At 49.4% G+C, this 21404-nt stretch overlaps 2 protein-coding genes across 3 annotated transcripts in view; one reads left to right on the top strand and one right to left on the bottom strand.

Annotated features, from left to right (window-relative positions):
- The window catches only part of JAZF1 (JAZF zinc finger 1), a 326805-nt gene extending 307695 nt beyond the window's left edge, over positions 1 to 19110 (top strand). Inside the window, exons 4-5 of the mRNA XM_066239967.1 lie at positions 9834 to 10003; positions 16813 to 19110. Coding sequence (XP_066096064.1) covers positions 9834 to 10003; positions 16813 to 16989 — 347 coding nt within the window. The 3' untranslated portion in view covers positions 16990 to 19110. The remainder of the gene's footprint in view (positions 1 to 9833; positions 10004 to 16812) is intronic.
- A 987-nt stretch (positions 19111 to 20097) lies between these two features.
- The window catches only part of TAX1BP1 (Tax1 binding protein 1), a 58647-nt gene continuing 57340 nt past the window's right edge, over positions 20098 to 21404 (bottom strand). For both annotated transcript variants that reach the window (XM_066238602.1, XM_066238603.1), the window contains exon 18: positions 20098 to 21205. In XM_066238602.1, coding sequence (XP_066094699.1) covers positions 21004 to 21205 — 202 coding nt within the window. In that variant the 3' untranslated portion in view covers positions 20098 to 21003. The remainder of the gene's footprint in view (positions 21206 to 21404) is intronic.

The raw sequence follows: 21404 nt of genomic DNA, 5'->3' as shown, positions 1-21404 counted from the left end.
CGGGGAGAGCTTGGACATTTTTAAACCAGTCTGAAAATATGACCTGAGGCAGTCTCAGGACTTCTGTGTATATGAGAAAAGTGTAACACAGAGTGTGGCCTCCCTTGGAACTGGGAACAGAGCTGAAGGCCCAGATGAGGGCAGGTGCAGGGCCGAGCAATGTGGCGGGAGGGATGTGAAAGGGACAGGTGATGAAAACCTCCGGGAGGGCCCAGCAGAGAGGAGCTCGCTGGGGAAGGGTGCTTGTTAAATGAAGTTAGACTGCTGGAGCCAGTTAGTGGAGGGTCTAGGAAAATGAGATGCAGAAATCCAGAATAACTTCTTCCTTCGCTTGGTTCCGAGAGTCAGGTCTTGGTAGAGATACCATTTCCTAACTCTTGGAAAGAGAACAACGACCGTGAGGTGTTTTTTTGTTGTTGTTGTTAACTGTTTTTTTATGGGACAAAGCCTCCTTTCCAGTGGCATCTTTCTGGCCTGTCCTCTCCGGGATGAGATTCTGGACAAGAGGCCAGAGCGCCCCTCGGGTCCGCCGGGGCAGGAGTGATGGTCTCTGTTGGAAGCGTGGGGGAGGGGACGCGGGCAGAGGGGCAAAGCTGAGCAGACGCTGTGGTGTGTGCACCTCCGGGTCGGTGCCATCAAGACACAGCTGTCTAAAGTCTCCGAAATATCTGGCGGGCCCTCGTTGATTATAATAAAAATCCCCACCCAGAGCGGCCCCAGGCAGCTCAGGCAGAGCAGAACGTAAGCGCCTGGAGGTTGGGGAGCCCGATCTCGATAGGGCTCATCCACCCCGTTTCCAGGTGACGTTTTGGGCAGTGACGGGTCCTCGGTTATTTCTGTTGCAGCTTGTCTGGGGACCAATAGCCCGTGACTCTTCTTATTTTCGGCCTTCAATAGATTTCTAATAATAAACCCTGAGTCTTGTTACTAAACCCTGGGAAAACCTCTTGTTTATTGCCATGTGGCGTTTATAGGACATCATCTGTTAGTCATGATGCATTGTGGAAACGCTGAGGAGAGACGGCCTGTAAACGCAGGATTTCCAGTCTAACTAACAATGCAGATGTCCAGAGAGACCCTGAACTGACCGAAGAGGGGACGGGCTCGAGGAAAGGGAAGAGCCCTCCTGCCTCTATTCTGAGCACGGAAGACAGACGTCACGCTCTCGGTGTGTGTGGCCACCATCCGGGGTCCGCACCGAGCCTGTTCTCTGCCGGGCTCCGTGGACAGCCTCTCCCGTGGACTGGCCGGTCCTGGACAGCTGCAGGGCGCTCCTGTCACAGTGCTCCTTTGGCAGCTGGGGTAACCTGGGGTTTGCAGGAGATGAGTTTCCTAAGGCCCCACAAACGGGACTTGAGTTTTGGTGGTCTCTCTCCGGGGAGGGGGGGCGCCTCTTATCACGAGGCGGCCTCCATGGCCACAGTTGATGCTTGTAGGTCACGGCAGTGGGGGAAGCTCAGGGCCACTTTGGAAATCGGCTGTGCCCATCTGCAAGAAGAATCCTGTGTTCCGACGAAGTGCCTTCAAGCCTTAGTCACAGAGCATAGGCCCGGATGGGCTGGGCAGGGGAGCGGCCGGCCAGGCCAGGCCAGGCCAGAGTGCACGGCTCCACGTTCTCTCGGGTGGAAAGCAGAAACCCCAGCAAGGGCGACCGAGAACAGCTCGTGGGGTGGGTGAATGTGGGGGAGGTGCAGCAAGCTGCAGCTTGGGTGAAAGCCACGCAGGCCTAGCAATCCGAGAGGGGGAGTCGCGCGGGTAGGAGCCAGCTCGGCAGGGGGCGGGGGCGGGACCTGCCCCGGCCCCACAGGTGCCCGTGAGCAGGGGAGCTCTGACGGCTGTGAACCTCCCCTGCTCCTGGGGTTCTGTCACTGACCCTCAGTCTTAAAAAAGCCACTGAGCAACATCCATCATCCTGATGGGCACTTTCCTTTGTGAAATCACAAGTGTCCGCAAGTGTCCGCGAATGCTGATAGGGCTCTGTGGCAGGTCCTGGTTGAAATGCTTACCTGTATTTAATCCTCTGTAGGTTCTGTGGCAAAGGGAACTTGCAGGAATTGCCTGAGGTCCTGGACTGCGTCGTTGAAGGTGCCCGTGATAGGACCCAGGCTGTCGGGCTAAACGTATCCTCTGTGACCGCGTGAGGTGTTGCTGAAGAAATAGAGCTAATGGGGAGAGCGTCATCAGAGTCCCTGGGTGGTCACACTGAGACCTCACCTTCCAAAGCCGGCCGTCACGACGGGGCGAGGGAAGCTGGGTAACGAGCGTGGAGGAAGTGAGTCACACTCAGAGCGGGACAGGCCACATTGTCCCCTTCTCACTGGGGCCTTTGTCGTCGAGCCCAGAGTGTCAAAAGTCTGGCTCGTTTTTATAACGTGCTTTGACCGGGAAGTTCTGACACCTGCAGTTTCTCCCCGTCACTTCTGTCACGGTGTGTCCCCGTGTCACGCTGTGGCAGGTTTCAGCGCGGTCCCCGCGATCGTGAAGCCGGCCTGAGCCGCGCGGGGTGGACAGACGACGTTGCTGCGGCTTTCAGGAAGCCGTTGTGTGAGGGAGCCGACTACCCTCCTTGAACATCAGAAGTGCTCTCATAAAACTTGTTTCTCGTGCGGACAGGCTGTGGTTTCCAATGGGACAAAGTGTGAGGCTAAGCTTTTTATGGGAGATCTCTGAGATTTGTGTGAGCTTTCAGGGACTGTTGTGACATTTATTCCCCAGGGAAGCCACTCATTTTTCTGTGGTGGCGCATTCCCACGTCGTCTGCCACGTCTGGAAGGGGACAGTTACCCGGGCCCCCTAATTATTTCTCATCTCGATCACAGCGACACGGTCCCCAGTGTCCGCCATCCTCCGCTTCCCTGCCCGCGCCTCTCCGAGTTGCTCTTGGCGTGGAAGTCTCCGCTCTGTCTGTAGGTGTGCTAGTGGGGAGAGCGTCATCAGAGCCCTGGGTGGTCACAACGTAAATACAGCACATTACGGTTCCCAGTGACACGGGAGGACGCCGCACCACTGGCCGTCCCTGGCAGGCTGCCTCGGCGCTGCACAGAGAAGCTGCGCTTGTTTCTAACCAGACGGTCCTCTGCTCCCCCGGTGTCCAGCATTCTGGTGTGACAAGCAGGGTGTTCCCCTGGGGAGTGGCCCGGGCCCCCTGCGCCCTCACCACACACCGTGAGGGTCGGGAGGCCTGACTTCTTCACCCCCAGGTCTCAGTGTTGTGAGGGGGCTAGTGAAAGTAAGCTCAGCAATATCATCCCAAATCAGCATCCCCCCCCCCCACGGCATTAGAAATCGGTATCCTAATCCACTGTATTGAAAATGTAAACTAATCTCAGGCACTTCCGTCCACGCGTTTTAGGCAGATGACTCTAACTGGATGACGTCTTGTTTGATTCTGTAGCTCCCTGGTCGTTTCCTTCAAGTCTAGATCATTTTAAATTAACAATTAAAATAATAACACCAACCGGGGCTAATATGGTGTATAATGGTGCCAGAAATGGACCTCTTTATGCAAATTAGATCACCCCAGCTTCCCAGGAGCCCTGTGAGGTTAGCACAAGCGTGACTTCCATTTTACAGGTGACAGAATGGAGGCAGAAAGAGGTAAAATACCTAGTCTGAGGCCACCGGGTGTAGAAGCACAGTCAGACTCCTACCGCAGGCCCCTGAGTGACCGGCCTGCCCACGGCCTCCGGACGGGGTTTGGGCTGGAGTTAGGAGTTGTGCTGACTGACCAGGTCAGTCACGGAAGGATGAGGCTGTCGTGTTGTGCACATCTCGCAGGTTGGGACCCTTGACATTGTCGTCGTATTGAATAACTGCAATTCCTAACTACAAAATATGTATATTATGCACAGTTGCCTATGTGATCGTGTCACATAGCACCGTCCTTCTGGCGTACAGGACTCGGCCACCGACATCCTGCATTCCATGAGGACTGGCTGAGGCCGCCCAGGCCCCTTGCGGGTGCCGGGTGCTGCAGGGAGTAAGAGGTGGCCCTGCCCCCGACAGCACTTTCCCTGGCGGCCTTTCTGTCCGTCCCCACGCATGTCCCTCTCATCGGCACGGCGCTCGGTTCTGCCTCCGTGCCCGTCTGACAGGTCTCAGGTCGGCTTGCCCACGTGACCTTCCCGTTTTGTCACCAGAGCAACCTTCCCCTCCCTCTGAGCCTGTTTTATATCCTGTTCAAATATTGGTTCCAATGGTTGGATTCCCCCCCCCCCTCTTTGGATGAAATGTTGGTCTTGATAGAAGGAGATTCTATAAACTGAAATGCTGGTGGCCACACATGGCGCTCAGACTTTTCTCTGTGATACACAGAAGAGTGTTTTACAAGGAGGCACGCGCCCGAAGTGAGAGTTCCATGAGCACGTCACACTCTGATACGTGCTGTTCCCCTCTGTCTTTTTGTTAAATGTCAGCCGTTCCCCATGAAATCAATGTTGTGACCCACTTATGGGTCACAGCCTGCCATTTGAAAACACTCCCAACTCTGTCCTGGCCAGGTAGCTCGGTTGGTTAGAGCGTGGTCCCAGTGTGCCAAGGGGTTCAGTCCCTGGTCAGGGCACAGAGAGGAATTAACCAATAAATGCATAAATGGAAGAACAGCAATTAGTGTTTCCCTCAAATCAATCAATAAAAATATTTTTATTTATTGATTTTTTTTTTAGAGAGAGAGGAGAGAGAGAGACAGAGAGAGAGAGAAGGGGGAGGAGCAGGAAGCATCAACTCCCATATATGCCTTGACTAGGCAAGCCCAAGGTTTCGAACCGGCGACCTCAGATAAAAATATTTTTAAATGTCATTTTTTTTTATTTGACAATCTAAGGGATAAGAGGTCAGCGCCCCTCACTAACCAGTCAGTAGTCGGGCAAGTGCATGTTTTAAAATTTCTTGCGGCACCCCAGTGTGCTGCGGCGCTCTGGTTGAAAATCGCTGATTTAGACTAGTGTTGCTTCGGCTCATACAAAGTGGGTCAGTACCAATTAAAGCTAATTTATAATGATAAGTCTATACATCAGGAAGGCAACTCTTTGCTAGTGGATTTGCCAGGATTTGACACCCCAGGAAAGTTTTAATTTGCTGTCCCTGCAGTTTCCACTTTTTCATGAATATTAATCACCTGTGTTATAAGAAAAATGGGGCGTAGACGGTTTCTGGAAAAGGTTGACTTAGTTTTTACCTATCTGTGTGTCACTATGTTTATGAATACAGAGAGCGAGCTCCCTGCAGGTGCTAATGTGGGCCGCGGCCAAATGCTTCAAGTTCAAGAGGCGAGCAAAGGGCAGGGTGGGCCGAGGCTCGCGGGGCGGTGACAGGATGTGACATGGGTCCTGTGACCAGTGCGAGTGGCCTGGGCAGCAGCACTCAGAGGCTCCTGGGCCGTGACGTGAGCTCTGTCCGGGTGGGGGGGTCCACAGGTCTGTGTGTCCTGGTGCTCCGACCACCTGCTCTCTTCACGGGATTCGCGAAACCAGCTCTGAGTTTCACTTCCTCTGTTGACAACCAGGAGGGGTTTTTTAGCATTCCTGCGGGACTACAGCTGTCTTATCATGAAATCCTGTCTACCAGGTTCTGCTCATTCCCCACACTGACATGATGCCTCAGTGAGCTCCTGGAGCCCAGAGGGAGGCGCTGTCCTGCCCAGGCCTGCCCGCCCCCCACCCTCACACACACACACTGTGCGACAGGAGTGTGAAAACGGAAATCCAACCCAAGGAAGTTAGTGGCAGCCAATTTCTATGCATGACAGTGCAGAGTGAAATTACATTTTCTTGTTGAACTTCTAACATTGGTGAATGTCATTTTCTAACATTCTATTGATTGATTTTAGAGAGAGAGGAAAGGGGGGGAGAGAGAGAGGTACCGACTTGTCTACTTATTTATGCATTCACTGGTTGTTTCGTGACAGAGAGAGAGGGAGAGAGAGAGAGAGAGGTGGAGGTGGTCTGTGAGGAGCAGGAAGGCCGCACCTTACCTAGTCAAATATTTCTAACAATTACCAGTACACAGATTTGTTAAACCGTTATCTCTCCATCCTTTTATTTGCATATGTTTTACGTGGCATGTCATTTATAATACCTAGTCACACACACACATGCTCAGTGTCTCAGTGCTTGGATGTAGGATCAGGAATCAGGGACCCCTGCCGGGAGGACCCCCTTGCTCCCGGGGCAGCTCTCTAGGGAAGGTGGGCCAGGTCCCGGGACTCGCTCATTCTGCAGTGACAGCTTTGAGACAGCAAGCGGATGGAGCAGAGATGGAAGCCGAGGTTGGGGCTTATTTTTGTCCTTAGAAAGACATGAGGAAATGAATAAAGTGAAGACGGGGTCGGCCCAGATGTTTTCATAACTAAAGCTGTCGCTTTAGTGTCCGGTGAGCTCTTCCTGGAGTTCAAAGATGTTAGAAGAGAGGCCCCTAGCATCTGGGGTTTTGGTCCCAGATGTTTTCTGCAGGAGTCTGGGCCCTGCTGGCAAGGCTCCCGACGTGCACGCTGAGTGGATGCTGGCGTCGGGGCACATGGGGTTTTCTGGAACAACTGCAGCCTCCCACCTGCAGCAGAGAAACAGGACCCACCCGCAGCTGTGGGCAGTTCTGTTTGTGGACAGGGTAGCATTTCGGGTCTGGCATTACAAGCAGCGCCAGGTGCCCCTGTATATCCCTCTGTTCCAAAAAAAAAGTGTCCTTAAGAGAAGAGAGCAAGGAAGAGCAGATGAGATAGGCTGCTCATGACATTTTGCTTACTTATTTACCAATTACTCCTTTAATCCTTCCCAGATGCCAGGCCTTGTTATAAGTACTTTTAAAAACAGGAAATCAATTACTCTTCACAATACTCTTACAAGGTGGTGGCATTATTAGCCCATTTTACAGATGAGGTAATGTCACTTGTCAGGGGTCACGCCGCTTGTCCATGGGTGTCTGTGTCCCCAGCCTGGTCCCTGCTTAGAGCTGCCCGCACGGAAGAGTCCCAGGCCAACACGGCCCATGTCTTGATGCTGCGTCCCTCCTGCATTCTTTCTAGTGGAGATTCCCAGATCTTTCAGAATTACCTTTTTTGTTTGATATCACAGCAGGCCTTTCTAAAAATTGATTTTATATATAATATGTAAATGTAATATTACCAAAATGACCTGTATGCACAGGCCCGCCTGTGCCAGGTGTCCCATAGACATCAATTCTAATGCTTAATCGGTAAGGGAGAGGTTTGCACCCATTTCACAGAAGAGAAAGTAGAGTCCAAGGGGCTGTCCCTGAGCCAGTGAGAGCCAAGACATAAACCCAGGTTGGTGCTCCGCTTTGTTAGAGGACACGATGAAGTGTAAACAGGTCCTTCTTGATCCCCATCCACGGGAGACTGTTTCACAGAGCACCGAAAGGACCCTGTGGCAGACCTGTGACTGGGGTGCGTGTGGCCCACTTAGCCGGTGACAGAGTCAGTTCACGCCCGTGGTCCCAGCGCTGGACTTCATCCTCAGAGGCGCCCTGGCGTGGACGATGAACTGTGTGGTCACCCCCGCTGCGGCTGGATGCCACATGGTTTCCAGGCAACTGCATCCACAGCATCCACCCCTCAGGGTCGGGCTCCTTTGATCCGGTGGAGGTTTGAAGTTTTCTCTTCTGCTGGGCTTCATTAAGCCCTCCCCGATCCGACCCAGGCTTTCCTCTCCAGTTGTAAACGTGGCGTGGTTCTCGGTGCTCAGGTTAACAAATTAGCCAGTGAGATGGAGAAATTAGTCATTCGACCTTCTGAAGTCCTGCTGGAGGGGCTTTGCGCAAGAGCATTTATAGTTTTCTAACAAGCAATTTAAAGGACAGCAGCATGTGGCATTGGTTTAAGAGTAAAATGTCCTCAACAGCGCTGTGCTTAAAAGCAGATTTCAGATCTGCTCAGACTCAGAGATGTGGCTTAGACCCGTGTTTCCAAAGTGATCTCATTTCTGGGGGCCACGGCCAGGCACACCAAAACCCACATTTAACTCCAAAGCCTCACTTTGGCCAAATTGGTTTGTTTTTTTCTGCACCACCCGAGAGTTTCAAAACAGATGACTGAATCCCATCTGGTGAAGAGCCAGCAAGTCAAAGAGACTGAGAGGGACCCCCTAAGAGGGCCCTGGTGTTGGGGGCCGGGAAGCAGCGTGAGAAAAAGTGACCTTCCTTAATGGCTAATTGCGAATGCATAAGCTCTTGAGCCCCACGGGGTTCAGTTTCCTCACGTGTATGAAACTGACAGTCATCCCCACCTCACAGGGTCAACTGGAGGATTAAATGAGATAATGCATCTAACGGGCCTGAAACATAAGAGGCACTCAATCAACTTGGGGTCCGTCCCTTCCATCCTGGACCCTTTTAAGTGTTAGCCTTAGATGCTGGCGTCCTTGTTCCTGGCTCAACTGGCTCTTCAAACGATCTTATTAATGCCTATTAAAATGAAACCCAATAAAAGTGCCAATATTTGGTGTTGAAATAATTGATGTGGAAGAACGAGCCCACGGAGCACCCAGGCAGGCCCCTGGGGCAATTTAGCCTCACACCTGGGGGATGAATTTCACAACTGTAATTGCTACCATATAAGTCGTATTAATGTTGTGCTATAATTCCTATTTATTCCACCAGGCTTGTAAATGCATTAGGACTTGTCAACATATTATTTTACACTGTTTATGATCTGTAGAATTATGTCCTTCAGGGCTCTATTGTGCGAAAGCTCAAAATAAATGGCTTTGGGCTTCATTTAAAAAGAGCAAATGGGGACTGCTGATTGAAGTGGTTTTCCATCCCTGCTGTCCGGAACAGAAGTCAGTGAGGTAGATTTGAACTTCAACTCTGAGCAGAGCTGTTAACCTCAGCAAAACAGGGTAATCCCCTGCTCACGTCTGAGCTGTCCCACTGGGATTGGCCAGCCTGCCGGGGAATGTTGGGTGGTTCCCTGGGGACAAGTGTGGTAGGGAATTGTTGGTCTTCCCATGAGCTGGACCTGCACTCTTTCCTTTTTAAAAAAAATTATTTTTTTTTTTATTTATTGATTTGAGAGAGAGAAAGGTAGGACCAGGAGCGGGAAGCATCAACTTGTAGTAGTTGTTTCTTATATGTGCCTTGACCAGGCAAGCCTGGGGATTTGAACCAGCGACCTCAGCGTTCCAGGTCGACACTCCATCCACTGCGCCACCCCAGGTCAGGCTGGACCTGTATACTGAACCTGATAGTCTGCCCTCCGAGTTCCAAGCATTTCTGCCCCCCCCCCCCCGTTCCCTAGCTTGGGGTAACTCCCCTTTGATTCCAAGTTTCCTTGTGGTCTTCCCAGCCCAATCCTTAAAAAGACCTGAAATCCATTCCCACTGAAGTGTAACTACTGAGTAAGCATAAGATGGAATGCCCACCCACAGTTCTTGCTTGGACGAGGCCAGTAGAGCGTAAAACCGAGGGGCGGAAGCCGAGCCGTTGGAACATCGGGCACCGCTTGTGCGCGTCTGTGCGTGGCGGAGTGGACCGTGTTTGTCGTCATTGGTTATTTCTGGTTTGGGCCTTGGGGTCTCCCGCACCTCTGCAGTCACAGGCTGGCCTCCCACAGACCGAGTCCAAGCTCTTGCTCAGCCCCTTTCTGACCATGAAACGCTGGGAATTCCTCCACTGGTCTCCTAGGTGGGAATGCGCAGATCTTCCCGCCAGGACTGCCCAAGGGACCGGATCCGTCCGCAGGCCCTTTGTGCCAGGAACGCCCTCTCGCAGGACAGGAAGAGCGCCTGGTCTTGGCACGGGCCCCTCCTGTCCTCTGGCGGCCCGAGTGCCCGAGGCGAGGTGACTGCTCTGACACTGCTTGCTCTTCTGCGACCCTGCAGGCAGCGAGTACGACGAGGAGGAGGTGGACTACGAGGAGTCGGACAGCGACGAGTCCTGGACCACAGAGAGCGCCATCAGCTCTGAAGCCATCCTCAGCTCCATGTGCATGAATGGAGGGGAGGAGAAGCCTTTTGCCTGCCCAGTTCCCGGATGTAAAAAGAGATACAAGGTAAAAAACAAAAAAAAACAAACCCGCTTCACTGGGCATGACCACCCGGGAGAGGCAGTTCTCGGGAGGCAGCGGCCCCTTCCTGTTCCTGGAAGGCAAAGCCACGGCCGGCCGCTCCCCCTCCCCAGGACACCGGCGCTTTCTGGGTGTCGGGTGGGTGTTCCCCTCCGCTGACCCGTGTGGCGCTGTAGAGATTTTTTTGGTAGGAGGACCGTACCTCTGATAGTCTTCAGACTCGTGTCCTATCAGTCTGAATACAAGATGTCACCCATTTATTTGTCAGACTCCTTCCCTGGTGGGGGGCTGTCCAGGTGGCTCACAGAAGACCCCTTTGAAGTCTCACAGGCCTGGCTCCCAGAGCCCTTTCGGAAAGGCTGGCAGGTCCTTAGCTTCCAGCTGAGAAGGTTCTTGCTCCCCTCCCCCACGGGCATGCAAGGGGATCAGGAGAGCAGGGGGCTTTGCTGTCTTTCTCACCAAACCACCCTTCAGCGTGGTAGGCGGCCCGGACGCAGGTCCCTGAGGGCCGGACTCTGGGTGTCATGGGATGCTGGGGGCCCTCGATTTTTTATTTAAAAATACTCAGTGGGACAAAACAATTTGAGAAACACCTACAATCATCAAGTGTGGATTCAGAGGGCACTTTAAGAAAATGCAAACTTTCCCATGTTAGCAGCTCTTTAAAATCAGCTGAGAGAGAAATATGAAAATCAGAAATATACCTGGTGCCTTTGTTGATATGCTCATTTCCACAGCTCAGCAGACTGATTCTTAAGGTTTGAAAACTGGGATCGCATAAGCACTTCGTACATTGCTTCCTTAAATGTGTGTCTCTCAAAAAATGTTTCTGTACTTTTTATATCAGCTACTGATATAAAAGCCCGAAACACAAAAGTATCACACGGTAAGTGGTCCCGGGTCCTGCCTACTCTGTAAATGTCCCGCCTCGTCGTGGCAAGTTCAAATGTGCCTCGTATACACTGAAGTGGGGCGCCCAGGATGGAAAGAGGGTTCCACCACGGGTCCGAGGTGCAGCTCGGCTTAGAAGAAGGCGTGGAGTGGGAGAGGGGAGGACGCCAGCCCCCCAGGGACTATTAGACGCGTTTTGCTCCCAGAGGCCAGCTCTGCAGTACAGAAACAGGTTGGCTTTGCTGCCTTCTATTTCAAAGTGGAGAAGGTTTGACAGGGTATGCTATGGATGGGTCACTGGGTCAGGCTCCCCTTCTCCATGCTCCCTGGAAGCAGTTCCTCCATGCTGGGCCTCTGCCGGCTTCTCGCAAGCATCTGAACTCTGTTTAAGGGGTGTCTCGCATATCAGCTATGTTTAAAGAGAGGGCATACAGGACTGACCCAGACTGAGGCTCAAGGAGACGCTGCCCTCTCTTCTGGCTCAAGAGGCTGAGGCAGTCTCGCCCTCCCACTTGTTTCACTCCTTCCCCATGTCCTTCCCCCGGTCTATGCTATTTCCTTGGGTTTCCAGTAGTTCTGCCCCAGTAGCTGTCTCCTTTGGGTCGATGCAGGCTTTTTTGAGGACTCTTTCTCTAAATCCAAGAGAAAGTTGAGTAAACCCTGGGCTGCTTCAGTATTACTGACAGATGACATGCGTGGTGGCAATTAGCAGCCCTGACTTCCGTGAGAGAAGTGAGTTTCCTTCTCTGAGCCAGGTGTAGGACTGCTGACTGGCTTGAGATGAGCGTGACCACCTTCCCTAAAATCGGGTTGACCCTCTCTGCTGGGAGCGGTGGCCACAGGGCAGTGGCATTCGGGGTCCAATTACTTCATCTTCTGTACTGCATGATGGCCGGACTGGGGACTGGGGAGTGAAGGCTTTCAGGAGCTGGCGTGCTGTGGAGTCAGGCAGAACTGGGAAAGTGCACCACCTTGCTTGCTCCTGGCTACTGTCACACACCTGTCTTTTCCCTACCCCCCCCCCCCCATGTCAGGGAGTCTCTAAGTCTCCTGGGCACTGGCTCAGAATCAGCTTTTCTCACCATTTCATTGGCATTTGCAGAACCTAAACCATGAAGTACCTACCTAGGCTGCCAGACTTCACACTGAGTAGGGCAAGGGGGAGGGACCCAGGAGGACAGCTAAGTGTCCGCGTTGTTTCCCGGGTGACGTCATTCGCCTAGGACCCTGGTCGGCAAACCACGGCTCGTGAGCCACCTGCGGCTCTTTGGCCCCTTGAGCGTGGCTCTTCCACAAAGCACCACATGCGGGCGCTACCTCGATAAGGAATGTACCTACCTAGATAGTTTTAAGTTTAAAAAACTTGGCTCTCAAAAGAAATTTCAATCGTTGTACTGTTGATGTTTGGCTCTGTTGACTAATGAATTTGCCGACCACTGGCCGAGGATGACGCTGTCCCTGCATTTCTGAGCACAGCACAAATGCCACCTCCTCTGGGAAGCCCTCAGCAGTTCCCCAGGCCACTCCCCACTCCTGGCCTACAGCTCTCCCCTCTGACCTCGCCACACAGCTCAAGGTCCATCCAGCCACAGACCTCGCTCAGCCCCCTGCCCAGGTCTCGGGCACGGTGGAGACTCGGAAGAGAAAGGGATAGGGACAGTGCAGGGGATGGGGCCAGGTGGGCTCCCCACTGGCCACAGGAGCCCGGAGGCAGCACCAGGGTCCCCTTGGCTTCCTCTGTTAGTCGCACACATTCCCATCCGCCTAGGGCTGCTGCCTCCAGGCAGCAGGGAGGTCTCCCCACCTTACACGTCCTTTAAAGGATGGATTGAAGTGCTTTGAGGTTTTGTTCCTTTGATAATTTTTATATTGGTGGTTAGGATTAAGAGCATTTTGCTACTTTTAAGAAATAGAAAACAGACGAAGCCCTCCGAGGCAGCCTCTCTGCGATCAGAGCCCTTCCCTGTGCACGGGGAACACCGACTGGCCCGGCCACAGAGGGAAGCGGATGCCACCGCGCCGCCATGCGGGGGTCCCAGGCTTCCCTAGGGACGCCGAGCTTCCCCCCTCGGGGGTCTGAACGTCCCTGCCTCGCGGAGGGTTCCATCGGAGGCCTTGGTGGGAGAGGAACGGGCGACCTTTCTGGATAGCAACTTGACATCAGTTTTAAAAAACTTCACATCTTCAGTTCCAGGATCATCCTACTAATTGATCCTAAAGCACATCACCAGGGATGTAAAGGCTGATGTATATTATTCAAAACCAGTGCAAATTTTGGAAATGCTAAATTTCTAATAGGGGAAGAGAAGAGAATTTTGCCATCAACCCTATTTTCAAAAAATATTTATGAGGGAATCCAATCCCATGATAGTTCATAGGAAAATTATTGAAAGGAAATGCCTCAGATGTTAGTGATTACATCTGTTCTTTTTAATGCTTTCCTGTGTTTTCTAAATTTCCATAATTACCTACACTGCACACAGCTTACTGTAATAATCAGGGAAGAACCCAGACTCCCACCCAACTTGCCCTGGCCACGCCGTGCGGCCCTGGGGGGTCCCGTGGGGAGGGGCTCCTGATCAGCTCTCTGGGCCAGGTGGAGGGGCTTCCTTTTCTCTCTCACCCCTCCCCGACCCCCGGCCTCTGTTTTCTCATTTTTCTTCCTCATCACATCCCCAAGTGACTTCGCCTTCTCCTTTATGTAGAAAAGTTCCAGTTTTTCTGTCAAGGGCATATGTCACATGCAGTACTTACTCGGGCCTGAACACTGACAACCAAGATCAAATGCTTGAGGGATGATGGCTCAGCTGGGTGGCCAGACTTTAGGTTTCATGACTTGGAGTGGAGTTCTGAGAAGTGCCTCTACACTGTCTGTGGACCGGTGCAGCTCCCTCCGCCCGCCCGGCCTGGCAGTGAGCTGGTGCAGCTCCCTCCGCCCGCCCGGCCTGGCAGTGAGCTGGTGCAGCCCCCTCCGCCCGCCCGGCCTGGCAGTGAGCTGGTGCAGCCCCCTCCGCCCGCCCGGCCTGGCAGTGAGCTGGTGCAGCTCCCTCCGCCCGCCCGGCCTGGCAGTGAGCTGGTACAGCTCCCTCCGCCCGCCCGGCCTGGCAGTGAGCTGGTGCAGCTCCCTCCGCCCGCCCGGCCTGGCAGTGAGCTGGTGCCAGCCTCGCCCTGCCCACTCCCTGCCGTGCTGCCTTGTGTCAGACCACTGTACCCGAGGCGCTCTCTTCAAACTGTCCCAATCCTTCCCAACTCCTAAGATTTTTCAAAGGTTACCCGTTGCCTGCACTAAGGAGTGAGTTCCTTATTTAGGTGTGAGGAGTTGGGGGCGAGGGGGACCCGGACTCTGCACTCGGGCATTTGTCATTAGCAGCCTCCCGACTGGGGCAGTTCCCGAGTGTCACTTTCATCTAGAACACCCTGGTTGAGGGAGAGAGTAGAGAGCTAGCCCGCAGCAGGAGACCTTCGTGTCCACTGCCTTCCCTGCCCTACTGAATGAAGCTGAATTCCCTTTGTAGGAAGTTGCCTGCCATTTTTTGGTGTTGAAATACTAAACTCAAGAGCTCTGCACTACTCGGGTGAATCTTTGTCGGGTCCCATCCTAGAACGTGAGCACTCCCGTAGCTATGTGGGAGTGAGGGGAATGGGGAGATCTTGAGTCTGATTAGAGCTTGTTCTGACATTTGTGACACTGTACTTTGCCACTTTTGAAAATTTTGGATCCCAGCAACAGTAAAGAGGTGGTAAGGTAGGTCCTTTCTTAGGTTCTGTGGCCAATGCTGGAAGTGGCATGTTTCTCCAACAGTGCAGCTGGTGTCCTACTTGTCGATGTGTAAGCTGATGTCTGGAAGGGCTGTGTCCCCGTTTCCCAGGCAGGCACACGAGCGGTCTGCCCTTCTCCTGGAGCTCTGGCTGGGCACAGTAATTCTGACTTCAGATCTCCCCTCACTTCATTACTTGTAAAAATTCCAGATGGAGCGTGTCTGAGCCCTGACCCTGTTGGCGTGGACAGGCCTCTCTGCTTGTTGGTCAGATGTCTCTCTGGTTTCCCCCGACAAGGTGTGGGCGCTACAGCTGAGGCATAAGGGTAGTTGGCTTTTTAATGATCATCTTGCATCAAGTTCCCTGTGGGGACATTTTTAGTAATCCTTCCGCCACAGAGAGGGACCCTACTTGGTGTTCACAGCGACTGCCTTGAGCTAATAAATGGGATATGAAGCTGACAAATGCAGATTTCCTGCAGTGTGCCAGGAGACTTCCCAGCTGTTACTACTACTTAGGAAGTTGAGTCTTTCTCTAATGGTCATAAAACTTACTTCTCTTTTAAATAGTTGAAAACCATTATCTTTCATGGATCTGTCTGTAGGTTTCCTGGCTCTAGCCAGGTAGTTCTCACCTGGGTCCCTCGTGGCTGCAGCAAGATGCGAGGTGACAGTTGGCTTCCTTCCTGGGCATCAGGTGGGATGGCTGAGACAGCAGGGGGCTGGCAGCGCATATCTGCCCTCCTGTTGAATGGGTCTGGTTCTGCATGGCCACTGCCCTCTTCGTGTCCCGCCGCAGGAGCTCCCCCTCCCTGTAGACTAGCGAGGTGCTTCATCGCCCTGCGTGCAGGGACTCATGCCAGGAGGACAATGGTTGACGGTGCAGACGGCCCAGAGCAGGTAGAGTGTCCTTGTGATTCAACGCACCGGACACCCTTCAGACTCCAAAGCCACCATCCGGTCGCTATTGAGCACACCTGAGCTCAGCAAGATCAAGCAGGACTTGCTACCACAGGACTTTTAAAAGGTAGTAATGAGCACTGTGCATTTCCAAGGGAAACGTGAACAGCAATAACCACTGAACACATTTTGTTTCATGGCAGCTCTCGACTTCTCCCAGAATAGTAACACACGCTCTAACAGTGACACGCGCAGCCCCCAGATGGCCAGGTGCTCGTGGAGCAGCAGCATTCTCCAAGCCCCGTGGAGGGGGGACTGTGCTGGAATGCTTCAGCTGGGGACAGGCCCGGGCTCGGAGGGACAGGGTTCCAGTAACACTTCAGAAACAGCCTACTCTGCTGGGGGTCTGTGCTCCACAGCTTCCCAGCTCGAGCCCTCTCCCCCCTTAATCCCTGGGCAGGTGCAGCTGGCCTGATATTGACCAAGGCCTGTGCCCTACTATCACCTCTGCCATTTAGTGTCTCACGTCTTCCATCGGTTACTCAGTGCCCTGAGTCCATTTCCTCACCACCTAATGGGACGGGCACCAGTAACTGTTTAATTTTTTAAACCTACACAGTGATTCTAGGAATGGAATCTTATGTAGAATATGCTAGTAGGCTAGCAGAGCCAATAGAAACCCAGAAAGCGTTTTCTGTCCCGTGGACCTCTTCTGTTGCCGAGACTCCCATACTGAAGATTTGGTAAGGTCACTGTAGACTTGGAAAGCGGGCTATCCCAAGTGTGCTCGGCAGCACCACCTGGGGCGGGCGCTCCACCACGCAGAGGCACCGCCTGCACGCACAGCAGGACACGGACCAAGCCTCCGGCACGGTGGGCACCAGCTTCATTTCACTTGGTCGGTTTGTACACATCTTGAACTCAACCATCCTGTTTGGTAGACTTGTTCTGGCCAGCCTGAGGGCCTCCCTGGACAATGTCCAGTGTTCACTTTGTTCAGAGTTGGGGAAAAGACTCGGAGGAAGCCAAGTTCCAGGCAGAAGGAACTGTGCTCCTGGACCGTCTGCGAGTCTTAAATACGCATTTGAGATAAAACTTGAGGCCTGTATGGAATTGCCTGGAGGCTGCTGCATGCATGGCCTAGTGTGCACAGCCTGCTTGTCACCAGCTGTCACACTGAGTGTCCCCACTCAAACATCTGACTCCATCTAACGGGTAACGGGTGTTTTCTTATCTTCTCCACAGAATGTGAATGGCATAAAGTACCATGCTAAGAATGGTCACAGAACACAGATCCGTGTCCGCAAACCATTCAAATGTCGGTGTGGTAAGAGTTACAAGACAGCTCAGGGCCTGCGGCACCACACAATCAATTTCCACCCCCCGGTGTCGGCTGAGATTATCAGGAAGATGCAGCAGTAACATGCTGGTCATAACTGTGCCAAGAAATCCTCACCAGCAGTTGCTGATTTTGAAAACAGCCACCTTTTTCAGGGGAAGCATTCAGCAACCCTATAAAGAATTAAGTGCATGCTTTAAATTTTTTCTGTAATTTTGGAATGATGTATCTTTGTAGAGTTAATGATTTTGTACATTTGCACATGTAATCATACCCATTTTCATTACTTTGATATAAGGTGCTAAAAAAAGAAAAAAAGCTCTAGGTTCTCAGCACATTTCCCCCAAAGCAAAGTATGATTGAGGGCATGTTGCATATTGTTCAGTTGTATCGCAGTGATAACAGCTAGGGGGAGGAGGGGCTGGCACTGAGGTGGGTTTTTTTTTTTCCTCCAAGATTGTAATGTGATTGAGGTTTTTCAACACATCAACTCACTATGTTCAAAACCAAAATAATACCTTCATTATCAAACTGGTTACCATGCCTTACATAATGGAGTATTTGTGAGTAGAAAGACTTTAGGTAATGGAAATATAAATTAATGTTTAACATAATATGCTAAAAATATTTTCATATTTAAATAACATACATAAAAGGTGTGCTTTCTGTGTTTTATATTATCTTGCAAGTCCTTTTGCCCTTTAAAAAGCTGAAAATCTTGCCATCTGACTTACCAATCATTTTAGTGTTATGAACGGCATTTTTTGTACAATAGTCTTGTTCAGTTCACTCATTAATTTAACACATTCGTTGAGTGCCTGCTGGGTACAAGGGATTCAATTTATGCCTGTTGCTATTTCCAGACCAACATACCAGGTTAGTGAAATCCTTAAGTGGAATTCTCGTGTGAAATTTAGTTCTATCTATCTTCATCTTTAGGTGAAGTTTTAAAGCACTTTGTAGTTCTCTATTGCCAACAGATTTAATGTTTTATGTGTTGCCAATTCTTACAACCACTGCCCTAACAAACCTGTGGGTTGCAAATAAGAATTAAAATTCCAAGCACGGTTCAAAGAGGAACATTTCTGTAAAGGCCCCTATTGCTCTTCACATTCATTGTGTTTTTAGACTTTTTTTAAAGGCACTTTTCCTATCACATTGGAAATGTCTGTTTAGCTTTATAAAACAATTTGCCGAAATATGAAATTGAGCCTTATTGACAATTAAGTGCTTTCTTGTAGCAGGTGGTCAAAGAGTGACTAATATATGACCCATTAGAGTAACCTACATCTGGACCATTCCTGAAGTTTTTCTCAACAATACCATCATGCCTTGAGTGTTCTTTTCTCCCAAGTGCTATTCCTTAAACATGAGTTTACCAGTTGCCTAAATATGCAATAAAAATTGCTTTGAGATGACCAACTGCTCACAAAACTGGTGAAAAAGCAAACTTGCATTGCTTATAAAACACTTTTTCTTCCCATGTTCCCATTTGATGAAAGTCTTACAGCTAAGAAGGTGTCCCTCCTCAATTTTTCAGACATTTTGAAAAGATAACACAATTCTGTTAAGCCAGATGAGTAAGCTTCTATATTCTTAAGTTGTGACCCCCTCATAATGAGGGATTTTTAAGCATTTGTAAAGACACTGCCCTCTAAAAACTTCCTCAGCTCTCTGAAGAGTGGTCTTGGTCCTGAATATACAGTGCTACCCTGTATGTTAAGAAGGGTGATCCAGACAGGAAAAGCCACTAGTTGGTGCATAAGAAGGCCCTACTTGGCTATTTCAGATCTACCGATAATTGACCAAAATCTTTTTTAGGCCAGCAATTATTTAGCTTCCTTCTAGTGCAAGAAACCGCAGGCTGGATCAGTAGTTCAACAGCTAAACAGTCATAAAATAGTCATTGTGCATGTTAACATTTCTTTCAACTGTAAAACAAATTCCTACTTGCTTATTCATTGTGACAGTATTACTAAACAGGTAAGGATGGGAATATTTTGTTATACTGTGTATAGTGAATGTATTGTACTGTGTCTGTGAAAACTGTGCTTTAAATTATATTTTCATATGTTTTGTTGGGGACAGAGCACATTAAGGTTGCAAGTGACAGAGGTTTTAGAACTGAAGGCAACTTAATGAATCAAAATCCTGTCAAGAAAAGCTGCTTACAAATGTAAATGAATCACTTAAAATAAACTGTCTCTGACCCAAAATAAACGCGGCTCTTTATCTTCATTACCTTCCACTATGAAAAGCCAGCATCGAGTTCACCATGGAAACTAACCTAGCCACTCAGTGCCTCCTTCTACCTAGGATGCCTTTTTCTTCTCCCAAAATTCAGCTGCAGAAAGACTGGATTTAATTTAATTTTTGCCTAACAAAGAACATCAAAGTAAGGAAGGTGAAACAATAGCACTGCTAGGGAGAAATAAACCCAGTAACTCGGACACGTCAGCACCCCTCTGTCAGCAATGTAAGGACTTGGTTGAACTCAACAGCACCGTCAATTACCTAGAGCTAACTTTCATCCCCAAACAAAAAACATTATGTTCAAACTCACTCAGAACACTCACCAAGGAAGACCACTACAAGCCACAAAACACTTTAAGAATGCAAATCATACAAGGCCTGTTCTCGGACAACGGAACGGAACCCATTCTGATGTTTCCCAGCTTGAGGCAAAAGCTATTCACATTCTAGACAAGTAAGATGAACAATCTCATTTCTTAGGTCATTAACTAACACTCCTATCATTGAACATTTTCTCTGAAATATTTTCGTCACGTGACCTATCACAAAGCTCAAATATGGAGTCTACAATACTACTGCCCCAGGTCTGTTACGTCCTAAACATCCAGCATCAGCTTAATACTGTCTTCCCTAGACTCAAAAACCTTCTCAAAGGATTCCAACAACAGACAAATTCTGCTCCTAGAAACCAATACAAGCTGCATGATGTGTAATGCAGTTAATGTCTCTCTTACATGCCACCACGCTGAGCATTATCTAAACATCTTAAATAGCTAGTCTGCTATTTTCAACACTAGAATCAAAAAGCCAGTACTTTTAAATTTTTAACGTTCATACTGAGAGGAATACAGTTCAGAAACATTTTAAAGACTTAGACAAAAGGTGTTCAAGATGCTAGACTTAATAAAAAACTATGGCAAATAAATTTGACAATAAAATTACCTCCAAAAAGGTGTCCTCTTTAATGTTAATGAGAATACTATACACAGCAGGGACATAAACAGATTGCTTTTGATTTGAGTTTATATATTACATTTTTAATCACTAAGAATGGTACATTCGTATTAGGAAAATGTGAAAAAAGAAAGGATACATTTTCTATGATTTTTATGCCACAAACACCACTATTTAAGATAATATAATATGAAACAATTGTACTGACATACCTTGTTCCATTTTCCCATTGAATAGAAATATAACTTTAATATTATTTAAATATAACCACTCAAGTTATTCTAAAAAAAATTAGTTGTAAAATTAGCAAAATATGCTTTCTGTTAATTACTAAAGCAACATTTCAAATATATAAAGAATATTTGCTATACTACAAACATGTAATCTCGTTCTACATACAACTCCATTTCTAAAGAGTTAAACCATTTTATGAGCTTAAGTTATGCAAGCTTCTGTATTCAAAGAATTATTTTGCAAGACTGTTAGGATAAATGCTTTTTATTACATAATATTTAGTAGTCATGCTCAATCAACACAGTCAACAGAACCTGTAACTATTCTACTAAATAACACACTATATAAGTATGTATTTTTTCAGTGCAGTGACATTACAGTAATCCTTGTTTCCTTTAGTCATATAATTTTGCAAACTGGGGAATAAAGAAAAATACAAACATCCAAGAACTTATTTTCTTAGCAGGTAAGATTAAAAGAAGTTAAAATTATATTTATTTATAAGCCAAAGACTGACCCTAACCCTAGTAACACCAAACTTCAAGTCAATCTCGGTCAGAAAAGTTCGGTGAAGGGGGCATGAAAGTGATTACTTAGTGATCTACTTGAGATAATTTTTTTTAAACTGCTAAACTGTATTAGCTCATAATAAGGAACTAGTCAAAATTTAAAACATTCTGATCAAAATGGGTCTGCACATGCCTTTCAAAGCCTTGCTGGTCATAGTCAGGAGGAAACTGCTCGCTGCACATTGGACACACCTTCCAGTGACTCTCGACGTGTTCTTCAAATTTGCTCTGATCGTAGTTGGGAGGGAACATTACTTCACAGAGGGGACACTTCTTGTGAACATCAAAGCTGGAAGAAAATGGAGAAGGACATATTTCTAATACATTCCTAACAACAGGATTCTCTTCAGGCTCTGACAAGGCTGTATTTCTCTAGTTCAGCTCATATTCATATTCAACAACTTACCTTGAAAGTTGTGTTACTGTGGAAACCTTTCCCTGCTTCTAAATGCTTGCTACTGACCACTGTATTAACCACTTACAAAGCC

Source organism: Saccopteryx bilineata, chromosome 7 (assembly GCF_036850765.1).
Source record: "Saccopteryx bilineata isolate mSacBil1 chromosome 7, mSacBil1_pri_phased_curated, whole genome shotgun sequence".
Lineage (NCBI taxonomy): Eukaryota > Metazoa > Chordata > Mammalia > Chiroptera > Emballonuridae > Saccopteryx > Saccopteryx bilineata.
This window is presented reverse-complemented; position numbering and strand designations above follow the sequence as displayed.